The sequence below is a fragment of the Protopterus annectens genome, chromosome 8.part0 (assembly GCF_019279795.1).
Source record: "Protopterus annectens isolate FY-2018-M chromosome 8.part0, PAN1.0, whole genome shotgun sequence".
Classification (NCBI taxonomy): domain Eukaryota; kingdom Metazoa; phylum Chordata; order Ceratodontiformes; family Protopteridae; genus Protopterus; species Protopterus annectens.
The window spans coordinates 142,882,499-142,898,143 of record NC_056741.1 but is presented as its reverse complement, the minus strand read 5'-3'; the positions used below and the strand labels follow the sequence as shown (position 1 = coordinate 142,898,143).

Here is a 15,645-nt window from a genome sequence, read left to right as displayed (position 1 = left end):
AGATATACCCCAGGGATTACCTCAGTGTCACTGCTCAACAGAGGCACAGCAAAATAATGGGTATAGTTCCCCATACTAAAGGGGTGGCGTAAGCCACAAAACTATGGGCTAGGCTTGTAAATGCCCTCGGGCAGATAGCCTAGTATGAACCTATGAACCTATGAACCTATTAAGTTAATGCAACCAAGGATAAGAGATCATAAAATTATTTGAATATACTATTCTTAATGTAACAAAACACACTGGGACAGGGTTGCTTATCCAAAGTATATAGAGTTGTGAGGAGAGAAACAATAAGTTGTAATGACAATTATTGGAACTATTTATCTAAATTAATAATATACCTCCAAGTGAAGAAGATAAATCATTCTCTTCTTCTTCTCTTTCGGCTGTTCCCGTTAGGGGTCGCCACAGCGGATCATCTGTTTCCATTTCTTCCTGTCCTCTGCATATTGCTCTGTCACACCAACAACCTGCATGTTCTCTCTCACCACAATCATAAACCTTATCTTAGGCCTTCCTCTTTTCCTCTTACCTGGCAGCTTCATCCTTAGTATCCTTTTCCCAATATACCCATCATCCCTCCTCAGCACATGTCCAAACCAATGCAATCTCGCCTCTCTGACTTTGTCTCCAAAGCATCCAACCTGAGCTGACCCTCTAATATACTGATTCCTAATCCTGTCCATCCTTGTCACACCCAGTGCAAATCTTAACATCTTTAACTCTGCCACTTCCAGCTCTGACTCCTGCCTTTTTGTCAATGCCACTATCTCCAATGCATACAACATAGCTGGTCTCACTATCCTCTTGTAGACCTTCCCTTTCACTCTTACCAGTACCCATCTGTCACAAATCACTCCTGACACTCTTCTCCACCCATTCCACCCTGTCTGTACTCTCTTCTTCACCTCTCTTCCACACTCACCATTACTCTGAACTGTTGATCCCAAGTATTTAAACTCATCCACCTTTGCCAACTCTACCCCCTGCATCCTCACCATTCCTCTATCCTCCCTCTCATTCACACAAATATTCTTAGTCCTGCTGACCTTAATTCCTCTCCTCTCTAGAGCATATCTCCAACTCTCCAGGGTCTCCTCAACCTAATCTCTACTCTCACTACAGATCACAATGTTATCTGCAAACATCATGGCCTCCTGTCTGATCTCGTCTGTCAACCTGTCCATCACTATTGCAAATAAGAAAGGGATCAGAGCTGATCCTTGATGTAATCCCACCTCCACCTTAAATGGATCTGTCACTCCCAATGCAGACTTCACCACTGTCACATTACCCTCATACATATCCTGTACCACTCTTACGTACTCCTCTGCCACTCCTGACTTCCTCATAGAATACCACAACTCCTCTCTAGGCACCCTATCATATGCTTTCTCCAAGACCACAAAGACACAATGCAACTCCTTCTGACCTTCTCTAAATTTCTCCATCAACACTCTCAGAGCAAACATCGCATCTGTAGTGTTCTTTCCTGGCATGAAACCATACTGCTGATCGCTAATCATCACCTCCCTTCTTAACCTAGCTTCCACTACTCTTTTCCATAACTTCAAGCTGTGACTGATCAGGTTTATCCCTCTGTAGTTACTACAACTCTGCACATCACCCTTATTCTTAAAAATAGGTACCAAAATACTTTTTCTGCACTCCTCAGGCATCCTCTGACTTCCAAGATTTCATTAAACAATCTGGTTAAAAGCTCCACTGCCATTTTCCTAATCACCTCCATGCTTCCACTGGTATGGCGTCTGGAACAACAGCCTTTCCATTCTTCATCCTCTTCATAGCTGTCCATACTTTCTCCTTGCTAATCTGTTTCACTTCCTATCCTCACATCATCCAGCCTTCTCTCTCTCTCATCCTCTTCATTCATCAGCCCCTCAAAGAACTCTTTCCATCTGATCAACACACTCTCCTCGCTTGTGAGTACGTTTCCCTCACTATCCTTTATCACCCTTACCTACTGCACATCTTTGTCAGCTCGATCCCTCTGTCTAGCCAATTGGTACAGGTCCGTTTCTCCCTCTTTAGTGAAGAAGATAAATAATTCTAATATCTTCTAAACATACAACTTAATCTGTTAGATGAAATATCTCTACTTAGAAATTTTTGCATGGATCTTTCTTCACACCACATAAAATTTAATTAATGTTCAAGCAGAAACAATTTTGTTGGAGATGTAAACAAGAACTTAAAGCTGATTGGCAATACATGCTTTTGACTGTACTGTCTAAACACCTTATTGGAATAACATTAATCTCTTTTTCAGACTTTTTGGAGATAACTTTGTTTTATCTAAATCACTAATCATTTGTAACATTTCTATTCTTATATGTGATAAAAAAATGAAATATCACATTTTGTGGTCTATACTATCTATAGCGAGAAAGGTTATAACTCAGAATTGGAAGAATGAATCTACACCCTTCTTTAAAGAATTTATAAATACTGCAACTGAAGTCTGTCACTTGGAAATCATTACAATTAAGTCAAGAACAACAAGGATTACCTCTTGTTACAATACATGGGCAAAACTTAGAGATCTGCTTGACAAGCAAAAATAACTGCAGTTTAGAATTAATGTAATGTATAATAACTTGAATGACTTGATGGTTAATGGACACTCCTGTAAATAGTTGTCTTTTTTCTTTTGTGTGTGAGATTTAGTTGACATTTTTTTCATTTATTATATTCACAAATCTCTGACTGTAAATATTGTAGTGATTATTTTACAAACTGAAAATTCAATAAAAAATGTAAAAACAGTATTGCGTGTTCATATTTGCATCAATAACTCCAAAACTATGCTACATATAAGGTATCACAATATTTTATCTTGAAACATACACAATGACAAACGTAATTGTATTGATATTTGACCTCTGTTAGTAAGTATTTGTTAGAACTGTAAGGTGATAACTTCATTTGTTTAAAGGCTGAAGCCACACCCAGAGGGAGTTAAAGGTACACTCTCAAAAGAGCTGTATTGTTGGGGATGAGTTAAAATATATTTTGCCTGGTAGTGGATGTGCAAAAACTTGATCTAACTTTATATAGTTACAAAACTGATAATAATAACAAGGAAGAGCAGACTGTGTCACTAAATATCTAGTTTCACTTTTGTATTTTTAGCACTGTTCTCTTTAAGGCATAGTTGTTGTTTCAAGTTCCACTCCCTTTTAAAAGTAAACTTGGGAGCATCACCAACTATATTTCTTTACCCCAGTAACACTGTTAAAATAGACCATTTCAGTCTAATAATATCTAATACTTTTAATGTCTTTCTATTACATGTTTTAGTATATTTTACAGTTGTACTCTTTTGTTGTAATATATTCTTACTATAGACAGAATTATTGGAACAATATGTTTTGCTTTACTGTTATCTAAGATTTCATTATCATATCCTCTACATATTTATTTATTTTTTGTTTACCAGGAAAGTCGGACTTGGAACTAGGCCAATTTTCAGCAGAGGCCCAAGGAGAAATGCTGCAGACACATGTAATTCACTCTTCTTGTTAGTGATATTACTAACACACTCTTCATAGCTTGTACTAAGTCCATGAACTGACTATGTGCCATACCATTAAAAGTAAAGTCAGGGTGCATACTTTGTCTATGTAGGCATATAGCATTCTTTATTATGCTAGGACAATTGGGCATTATGATTGCTTTCCATGCATTTACTTCCACCAAGGTGTGATTCATGTAAATTAGACAATTCTGTTACCTGCATATAGCAAATCATGAATATGTAACAGTTTACTTTGGGGGGCTTGGTATCAGAAATATAGTCTAACAGTACATAGGAATTTCATTCCATCCAACCATTCTCTCATAATGTCAGAGCTGTCAGTGAACATGAGGCAGTTGCTACACTGTGTCAGTATGCCCATGCTCACAGGAGATCTGTGTTTTGCCTACAAGGCAATATCGGACCCTGCCCTACTAGAGATGCTCAATATCTGTGAGTCTAACTCTATGCTCATTACCCAATTGAAAGGCCTACATCTAATATGCAACATCAACAAAACCTGCTGGAGAGACAGTTTGGTCTCCCAGAGGCTGTCCTGTCTCTGGAATAGACTTCCCATACATGTCAAATAGAGTACCTCACTGACCCTCTTCAAGTGCAACCTTGATGAGTGGATGGGAAGCCTCAAATTTGCCCCAGGGGTTCCACCTGTGTCTCTCATTGACAGGGGTCACAGGTGTTGACTGAGGTTTCTTTTTTGGGGATAAACTCTTGGCTAGGTTTGTAAGGGCCCCAGATACATTAGCCTAGTAACCTCCTGTGATCCTATTATCCTATGACACATTTAATCACCTCAAGCTTTAAGTCACTTTTAGTAGAAACTTTTAGATCATGATTTTTCTCTACTGACTTTGACAGCTGTGACACAATCCATAGTACTTACAAGTCTCTTTCTAGAAGAATTTTAGACTCATTTAGATAAGCTATGCTTAAAGTATCAGAAATATGCAGGACTTCCCTTGGTTTGCACTACACTTGCAAGTCATATTTCTGTAATGAAAATAACATTTTCTGAAGAGGACATGGAGCTTTATATAGTGATATCAAGAAGATGTTTTAACATAGTTAAAGGATTGCTGTAAGTAGAAACTGAACATTTACATAAATATATATATATATATATATATATGAACTTGATGAAAGCTTACAAAAACCAGCGAACCAAAGAAAAAGAAGACTCCAGCCAAAGAAGACCAAGCTCGATGTTATGTAAAAAACGAATCCTGAATTTATTCAATAAAATCCACAGGTACAGAGTTTAAAAATCCACAAGTAGAATTAAGCGCTTTTCGTCATCCTATTTAGGTTGACTTCCTCAGATAAAATACATGTACCAGCCTCCAGCTTTTATATTCCACACTCTTCTATGAACCAAGTAATTAAACCTCAATTAATTGAGTTAATTATTTTACTGAAAGAATAGTCCGCCCTTGAAATTTAAAAGGGCGATCCTGTTTTACAGCTTCTAGGTAGTGTGTAGTTGGCTCTAAAATCTGGGCTATAAGGTTTTGTCGTTCCTGCCCCGATCTACTATTTATGAGTTTTATAGGTAGATTCATTAAATAAAAACTCCATAATATAAACTTTACTAGGTCTAGTCTTATAAATAGACCTGAAAGTAAAAGTTGATCTTTATTTATTAAGTAATGAATATACCTAGGAGATGGATACTAGGTCCTATGTGTTTTAGAGAGAGCACACAGTGTATTTTCCTAGTACCAAGCCGGTTTAATCAATTTTTAGCCCTAAAAATACTGTAATGGAAATAATACCAATATTGATATTGATAAAATCAATATCAACATTGATACAATTATTACCATCAAGTAATAACACCTATAATCAATAAATATCATGGTATTCAGTTTTTATATTGGAATTACTTCAACTCGTGGTTTTAGTCAAGTTGTTAATATTAAAATGTTATTGAATTAACCTGCCTATTTTACACTGTTCCCAGCATCCTAAATGGAATAATCTTGTAGAGTCCCTGATAAGAATAGTTCAGAAAATAAGTGAATAATTTATTGTGAATATAAATAATTAAATAGATAAATAAATGTTATCTGATCAAGCTTTGGAGTTTAAGAAGACATGAAATGTTACAATGATCATTTAATCCAGGTTCCATGAAGGCGTTTGTTCTAAATTGCCACGATAGTTCATGTTCTTCGAGTAATAAGTTGTATGGTCCCCTTCTACTATCAATTTTAATTTGATCTAGACCCACAAATTTAAAACTGTGGTCAGGGAAGGCAGAAATATGTTTACCCAGGGCATTGTCTAATTTCAAGTTTGAGATAGCATTGACATGCTCGTATATCCTATCTCGCAGCCTCCTTTCTGTCTTACCTATATAGAAACATGTACATATGGAGCATAAAGCTCCATATACCACCATTCTAGAATTGCAGTCCAGTCTAGCATTGAGAGTATAGGTCTTATTATTGATCACCTGTTTGTTCCCCTTCTTGATATATTTACAGTACTTGCAGGAACCACAGCAGAAGGTCCCTTTTTCTTTAATATTTTGCCCTCGTCTCTCTAGAAGTACTTTTAAATTTCTTCCTCTTCTATATGTTATTTTAGGGGGAGTACTAGCCAGTAGGGAACATCTTTTATCATATGAAAATATAGTCCAGTTTTATCTATTAACCTTCTTATCATGTTACTTTCTAAATTGAAAGTTGTAATAAATCTAGGAGTCTCCCCTAAGTTGCTATTAGTGGTCTTAGCAGTCCCAGGGTCAGTCTCGTAATAGGCAAGGGCCCCATTACTATTATTGATTACCTCATCTATTTGGTCTAGCCTGGCAGTATTATCCACTTGATTAATGTGAGTGTTCTTAACCTTTAATAAGGGTCCAATAGTCCCATTAGCTCTCTTCATTTTAACTTCATCAAAAATATCCTTGAGGAATGCTCTGGGGTACCCCCTGTGATGGAACATGTCTTCAATTAATCCACATTCCAACATGAAGTCATCATCTCTTGTGACCATTCGGGCTATTCTGATTGCTTGTCCCTTCACTATAGCTTTCTTTTGGCTATAGGGATGTAGGCTCGAAAAATGTAGGAAGGAATTACTATAAGTAGCCTTCCTATATACCTTTGCAAAGAACTGTCTATTTACTATATCTTTTGTTAACTCAATGTCAAGATAGTTAATTACAGTCTCCTGAAAATCAAAAGTGAAATTCAGGAAGCTTGTCGTGTTATTCATGTAGTCAACTAATTCGATTCCAATATTCTTATTGCCTTTCAGGCAAATGAATATGTCATCGAGGAATCTAGTATAGTATTTAATGGTGTCTACCAGTTGGTCTGAGTTCAAGATGTATTCATTCTCCCAGTAGGCCATGACTGTGTTTGCAAAACTGGCTCCTACTGGGGATCCCATAGCTACTCCGCATTTCTGCAGGTAGTAGTCTTTGTCAAAAAGAAAGAAATTATTCGTCAAGATTATGTCAAGCAGAGATGTAACTAAGTAAACTTCATTTGTTGGAGCTCCCTTTTTGACCAAATATAAGTTGACCCATTCAATACCTATATCGTGGGGTATTACAGTATATAGATCAACTACATCACCTGTGAGGAAATTAAATTCCTCATTGAATTCAATATCATTTATTTTAGTCAAGAAGGCCCACAAGTCTTTACTAATTTGGTTTTCGTTTCCTAAATATTTTTTCAATATATTATCAACCAGTTTAGCACTTGCGTAAGTGAAAGAATTTCTTCCGTCGATCAAAGGTCTAAATGGCGGATTAAAAAGATCTTTGTGTATTTTTGATGTTGCAAAAAATACAGGAATTCTAGGCCATTCGCTTTTGATGTAGTTGTACATATCTATATCTATATACCCCTCGATAAATAGATCGCTAAAGTAACTCTTCACTAGTCTATGTGCACGATTCATTTCATTTACACTGACTTTAGAGTAAGTGTCAGTATCAAACATTTTTGAAACTCTAGAGATATAATCACATTGGTCAAAGAGGGCGAGCCCCCCTCCCTTGTCAGGTTTTATAGCCCTCACATTGAGGGTTCTGAACAGGTTAAGAAAGTCTTTTTCTTCAGTAGTAGTATTAGGTTTCCTGTAGTCTTTATTGTTATTGAAGACTTTGTTTTCCTTGTTGACCAAAGTCCTCAAGTCTAATTCCATAATCTCCTCAAATATCTGGAGGGTTGGATCCAAGGGGGGGTTATAGTCGCTCGGGATGTAATAAGTTGAAATCTCATGCTCAGATTTCCCTAAAAGCAAGTGTAAGTTGAGTTTTCTTACAAAAAGTTTCAAGTCTTTAATGCTCTCAACAAGGTCCATAGTTGGTTAGGTATAAATGTGTAGCCTTTAGCCAAGAGCTCTGCAAAGCAGGGTTCTATGTCAAGGCTGGAGTAGTTGTATATTTTAAAGTCCCCTGCCTTGTTAGTAACTATGATTGGAAATGTAGCCCCATTAGTTATCTCCTCGGTTTGGTCAGGGGGCGCTGGTTGTTTTTTTGATTATTTTGATTGCAAAAAGTCTTTTTGGGGATGGCTCCTTGATAAGCATAACTAAAGTTATCGTCATGATCATAATGATTGAAGTTATTGCCATCCCTCTCTTTGTTTCTCCTAAGTCGGTTAGACCAAGTACTTCCTCCAGTTACTGGGTTGTTTCCTCCAGTAGGGTTATATATATATATGGGATCCATACTGTCTACTGAATGTGAAATGTCCGAGCACACTTTTGTGAAAGTGCTTTTCACCGAAAAAGCACTTTCGCGAAAGTGTGCTAAAAAAAGAGAAAAATGTGGGGAAATGGATGTTGGTGAGATTGCGGCACAGTGGGGATAAAGGAATATTCCCTTTTCCCCACTGTAGTGCGATCTTGGAGTGAGAATATAAAAGTGGGGGTGGGGTGCAGGGTTTTTTTTTCCCTCTGCGTAAACTTGAGTTCTGTGTCTTTTTTTAAATTTTATTATTTATTTTTTGTACACTTTAGCAAAGGTGCTTTTTCGGAGAAAAGCACTTTTGCTAAAGTGTGTTCAGCCATTTTGGTTTTGGTGTTGTGGGCATTCAGTAGATAGTCCTAGATCCATATATATATATATATATATATATATATATATATATATATATATATTACATCTACCTGTCTATCAATCTATATTTACCATGCAATTAAGTTCTACACAGTCCAAACCTGCAAGCAGCACAATTCCTCCTTATTACTTACTTTAATTTTTCTAACTCTGAATACCCTTACAGGCAGACATGCTGATGTGATCTTGTTTTCTTAGAAAGATACTTCTTGCCCATAGTCAATGTGAGCACACAACCCATAAGTTTACAATGCCCTAGTCATTCTTTTCAGATCACTGGCCCATTTACTTAAACTGTAAAGTTTGAGAATCCTCTGTAAAGATGTCAGTGACATTTTTGAAGTAACTCTTACATATTTGTTGCCTATATATATTTTACACCATCTGTGAAAAGTTCTTGCAAAATGATAAAAAACACTTACTTGCATCACATAGTTTTGTCTGCATTGTCAAGATGGTCAGGTAATGATAGCATATGATGCTGTTTACTTGTCAAAGCTTTACTGAAGACTGGCATCATCCCTAAGGTTACATAACTCATTGTTCCATTTAGCTGAAGTGCTCTTAGAAGAATATTAACTTTTAGTAAAGCTATTTTTTATTTTATTACATTGCAAAGAAAAAAAGCAGTATATAACAGACAGTAAGACTATGTAAGCTTATACAACTAAACCAAACTGATAAAATTCAATTAAGCTGATGTATTTTTGCATCATAACATGTCATGACTGTATTAATGGAACCACACTAAAACTAGTTAAATATTCAGGTAACTGCCAATATCCAACTATAAACTCAGATTCACAATAATTATATTTAAAGAATTAATAGAATAAAACAGTACTTAACACTGAACCTAAAAACAACTAACCTTAAACCTAACCCATGCTAGATTTGTCAGTGATTTAAATGCCCTGTAAAGAAGAAAGCATTGGTATAATCCACAGAAAACAACAAGTAGATAACATAGCTGTACTGAAACTGCTAGTGGCCCCTATCAAAGGAGCCAACCAATTTTGTAACAGGAGACCAGTAAAGGTCACAAAGGCTCTCCAGTCCATTAGTAATAAAGTAAACATTTGACCATATGTGTGATGCTTTGGCATCATTCATTGCCATATGCCTTGGTTAGGCTAATTATGATATATATCTCTTTGCAGGCTCAGTCTTTCTAGTATTGTAGTCAGATGGGATACTGATTTCCAAACATTCTATGCACTTTTTATCCATATATGATAGGAGATCCATTGTTGACCACTCAGTCAAAATATAATAGTATGTAATACCTGAACAATCAGACAGAATATGTTAAGGGTTGTTTACTTTTTCAGACAATGTCTGTCATATCAGAGTGCAAGACAGGCAGGTATACCATGCTATATTTGTCTCTATGCCTGTAAAGGAAATTCAGCAGTACTGGGACATGCAAAATAACAATTACAGTAAAGCACAGATATTTTAATCCATGTCAGATATATCCTTCTGTGCAACCTGAAAGATAAGCTCAAGTGTCCCAAATACATGGCAGCTACAAATAAAAGATAAAGGATGGTTTTCAAAGACAGATGAAATGGAGTGAGAGAAAAGTTAGTGAACGACTCTTGACTATGTTATATATAAATTACATGCTATCAGCAACAGGTATAAGAAATTAGATTTATTTATCTATCTCTATCTTTCTATCTTCCATGTGTGTATTTATTATTTATTTATTGACTTATCTAGTATTATGATAACTGGTTAAGTGAAGAAACACATAAAGACGTTCATCCACAGCCTGGATAAAGAAGTATATTCCCATATAAGCAGATGAAAGAGTTGTAGAAGGATGGTTGTACTGAGGAGAAGTAAAACACACGTGTCAGAGAAGCAGTAGACCTTCAGTATACAACAGCTAGGGACAGTGCAAAGAAATACAGAGAAATGAGGTAAATGATGTCGATATTGTTAGCATCCCATTTATAACGGTACAGAATGGAGATGTGGAGAGGATGGGCCTGATGTTTGGCCTGGTCTTCCCCTCTGGGGAGTTGGGCTGGTAGGTGCTTCCTCCTTCTTGCTGCGGGTGATGAGTGAGGATTCAGTGTGAAACATGTATGATGGCAAGACACTGATGAACATATATCCAGTTTCATTTCACATGCATGACATCGCTACATTGCAAACCGATGAGAAGGAGATCATCATGGGCTGTGTGCAGGTCAAAAAATAAGTTTTCTTCTATATTTTCATGTTGGCCAGAATGTCTCTGCACCACCACTCACTTCTTAACCCCATAAGGGATGAATGAGGTTAGTAGTGGTTACTGGTCTGTGGATGTCTGTCAATACTACAAAGATGGGGACGGAACTAAAAAATCAAATAAAACAAGAAACAGAACAGATGACATTCCAGTCAAGTATCATCAGTCACCATACAGAATCGATGCAGAAATAAACTCTTCAGAGCATATACAGGAAATGAAAATGGAGTATGCAGTGAGCAAACACAGTGCACACTACCAGATCCCTTGTACAAGGTGGATAACTACTGCAAACATATCACCAAGTTAAACAGTAGCAGTCTAAAGGCTCTGAAACATGGAAAATTAGATTTTTTTAAATTAAAGATAAATCATTATGCAATCATACCGGCCACTATGGTGCAGTGGTTAGTGTTGATGCCTCACAGCAAGAATTCTTTGGTTCAATTCTTGGCTGCAGCACCTTTTGTGCAGAGTCTGCATGTCCTCCCTGCGGTCGAGTAAGTTTTAAAGACATGGAGGTAGGTGCATGTGTGTGCCTTCTCTGAAGGTTGGGTGCCAGGCTGGCAACTTGACACTGTAAAAAATCCACTGCCAATCAATCTGTGGACGAGTGTAGCGACCCCTAACTGGGAAAAGCTGAAAGATAATCATGCACGCATACTGACTGAATATGCACAAAATAAAAAGTCTTGATTATGTGGCAAAATACCTGGAATGGTAGCCCAGTATCAACAACAAATATATTATGGCTTAGATATATGTACTTTTGCTATTTGATACTAGTCGCCAATTCTGGAACAATGGCAATCTGTTGAGAACAAAATTATAAATCCTGTGGATCAAGAAATCTTTCTCAGTATTCTAATTAAATTCTCCTGTCTTCTCTGGACCTGAAATAGCCAGACTGACTGCCACAATTCATACCAGTTTTAATCAGCTACAGAACTGGGTAACTAAATCTGAAGTTTGTCTGAATGCCTGAAACAGTAAAGAAATGCTTTTCACTTCAAGAAGGAATGATTCAGTGAACATTTTTCTTTAAAAAAAAAAGAAAGACAAAAGAAAACACCTCCTGATGATGCTTTTGCTGGAAAAATAAAATCATTAAGATGTGGTCAGCTGGCCAGCATTCTTCAATCCTGTTTTGAATTTCCCTTGTATTATCCAGATGGACCACTGTAAACTCTGGAGCTCTCTAGCTAACAAAACACCATCATTACTACATGGTCTTTCTCACATTGTAAGTATTATTCACTCCTGTGAACAACACTGCCCAGCTGTCTTCATACCAAACATGTTCTTTGGGCCCGCAATCTAAACCTGTAAAATTTATCTAGTTCTTAATTACCCCACACAAAGAATGCACCAAAACCTTGGAATCCTGTGTAGGTCTGTTTGTAACTGTCCCATCTTGATATTTTATGACTAGAGCTTTTCTATGACTTTTCTCAGTACCTTGCCCAAGCCTCAATCATTCCAGCATACTAAATTATAACAAGTTTACAAATGAATACCCAGATTTGGGTACTTACGTATTATCGCAACCAGATTTTCGCGGTTGCAGTAATATGCTTGTTGGCCCAAAAACGGATTGTGGGAGTAAAGTTAAGGTTGAATTTGATGTTTTCTACGGATACAACCTATTTTTTTCACAAATTCATAAGCAAAATTAACGTGGAAATGTGAATCCTGTTTGCGTACTTCAAAACTGGTTACACTGCTGTCATTCTGCTGGAAATGAAACGAGAACTCCTGGGAAATGTTTGGTTGAACTGCTGCCGTACTGCAAGAAGGATTATTCCAAAGTTGGCAATACATTTTTTTCAGAGAATAAGATATCAAGAGCAGCAAATTTTGGGGGTAAATTATTGGCTTTATTTTACAAACATTTGAAAAGAATTTAAGTTAAAGAGAAGAACAAATAGATACTTGTACAACAGAGGCTAAACGTAATATTACATGTGCTGTTAGGTGTAAGATAAACATGTATGGAGTATCTGACAGTACCGGATGATTTTTTTGTTTTCAGATGGATAGTAGTTACTGTTTGAATGTTTTCTGGATGGTTTGGACAGCATACTTGTGGATGTTTTGAGCAGCATATTTGTGGATGTTTTCTGGATGTTTTGGACAGCATACTTGTGGATGTTTTCTGGATGTTTTAGGGCCGCATACTTGTGGATTGTTCAGTCGCGGGTGTATCATGAGTGACATGATGTCGGGAAACGGCATAACTTCAAACAGTCATTTTTTAAACTGTACACTGTTCTTCCTGCCTAAACAATGTATTTTCACAAAGTTAACATTGCCACTGTAATTCTGCATACATTTCTGGTTACATTCACACACCGGGAAGCAAATGGTATTATCACAAAAATCTGGTTGCGATAATACGTAAGTACCCAGATTTGTACCAGTTCATCCTATCATAGTCATCACTGCTATTCAGGTAGGTTCCTTAATAGGTTGAAATCGAACAAAAATTAAACAAATTAGAGATTGTCCATTCAGTTCCTCACACCCTTGAAAAATGCATTGCTCTCTCCTTACCAAGTGAATGGCTTACTCCCAGTCAAAACCTTACGGCTGCACGGTGCAAACCTTACCTTGTTCCCCTGATGTGATAATACATTCTGTGTCTCACTTTTCCCAAAAGTAGTATGTAAACCATGGAATAGTCTTCCTTTCCTAATGAGACAAATAACAGATGCCTTTGAAAGTGATTCTTCGGGCATCTATGTGCTAAATCATCCCTTCTTGTCTATGGCAAAACATGCAATCTAGCCAATCAGCTATAATTTTCATTTAGTCTCTCTACTATTTCTTCTCAGCTTATTACCTAAATTTAGTATTTAATCTTGCTAATTGTATGGCTGTTGATATTTCAGATTGTATCTATATTATTCTGAAATGTGTATTGTTTTCTTAATTTATGACCATTAGTTAAGTTTTCCTCAACATTCTTTTTGATAGTGATGAAGAGAGCTAGTCAATCATATTTGCAGTAAATGTCCTCACTATTACTATGTTTATACTTGTAACAAAAACTCTGCTTGCTATAACATTTCACTTGATATATGTTTACAATTGATGACCTTGTCTATCCTGGCCTCTGCAGGGAAATGAATTCTACCTTGTCAGAGCATTCAAGTTAAAAAGAAAATAGCCAACAAAACCATTAAATACCTCTTTCACTTTTTGTTTCAGACATACAATTCAGGAAAAATGAACAGATTAAGGAACAGTTAAAAGACATCTGTGATCCATCTAACAAGGGTAAGTCTTTTGTTATATCAGCCTGTGCAGAAACAGTTTAGCATCTTTCTTACTGTTTAAGTATTGTTTCAAATATTGTTTGCATAAGTCATATATGTGACTGAAGGAAAGCAGTTTACCATATTCCTTATAACTTAGGTATTGTTCAAATATTATTTGCACAAATCATTTATGAGCCTGTAGAGAAAACAGCTTAGCATATTTCTGTATTTGTGCGAGTGTGTGTGTGTGTGTGTGTGGGTGTGTGTGTGTTTGTCTGCAATATTCAGTTTACTTTTCTTTTAGACATAGAATGATAATATGTCAAGATTTAATGAGAATGAATCATTCAAGAGAAGAAAGAATGAAAAAGGAGTTACAGAAAGATAATTAATTATAGTCATTGTACAGGCAGTCCGTGGACCTGCGGTGGTGGTGCTGCGGTAGCGTTGTCGCCTCACAGTAAGACGCTGTCCGGTTTGATTCTCAGCTAGAGCGTCTTCTGCATGGACACATGTGTGAATGGGTGTACCTTCGTTGAAGGTTGTGCATCAGGGCTGGTAACTCGGCACATAAAACTCAACTACCAATTATTAGTGAACCAGAGTTCTGGCAACCCCTAACCGGGAAAAGCCGAAAAGAGAGAGAGTACAGGCAGTCCCTGGGTTAAGGACGAGATCTGTTTTTCAGTCTGTCCTTAAGTCAAGTTTGTATGTAAGTTGAAACACGCACATAGAACATTCTGCAGTATAGTACAATAGAACATTCCATACAAAAAAACTATATTAAACTTGCCTTCTTTTTAAGCTTCACTTCACATTTCTCTACTACAGGCATAACCCCTGAATGTTTTCCAATCTTTCCTGAACTTTCAGACTTCTGCTAGACCTCCTATTGTTGTCTAGGCCCTAGTGAGCCACAATGCCATTTGCCCATTCTACTGTACAGTACTGTAACTGGTTCAATACTGTGTACTGTACAAGCCAGCAGTCTTGACCAATCAGATCTCCAACACAGTGATCTCTTAACCAATTGGATCTTTTATTCTCTGTGAAGACAAAAGTAACTGCTCTAACAAGACACGCGAGCAGTTTCACAAATGGGGAAAAGGAACGTACAATAGAATTCTTCACTTTAAGGTAAGATTTGAGCAACTTAAAAGATTTTTATTTATTTTCACATTATTTCCAACATTGCGGCAGCCGGTTCTTCTCTATGAATCGTCTGTAAGATGGATGTGTGTAACTTGGGGACTGCCTGTAGCTATGGGAAAGGACAACAGTGAGCTGTAGTACATATAATCTAAACTATGACACTTCTGATTTAACGCTTTCTCTAAGGGCAACAATATATGTGCACAGGGACATGCTCGTGCACACACACACACACACACACACACACACACACACACACACACACACACACACACACACACACACTCACACACACACGCACACACGCACACACACACACACACACACACACACACACACACACACA

General features: G+C 37.0%; 1 protein-coding gene across 1 annotated transcript in view; it reads left to right on the top strand.

Moving 5' to 3' along the window:
- LOC122808168 (C-type lectin domain family 4 member E-like) overlaps window positions 1–15,645 on the top strand; it is a 327,149-nt gene that overhangs the window by 100,475 nt on the left and 211,029 nt on the right. Inside the window, exon 2 of the mRNA XM_044079139.1 lies at window positions 14,098–14,166. Within this exon, the coding sequence (XP_043935074.1) occupies window positions 14,098–14,166 (69 nt within the window). The remainder of the gene's footprint in view (window positions 1–14,097; window positions 14,167–15,645) is intronic.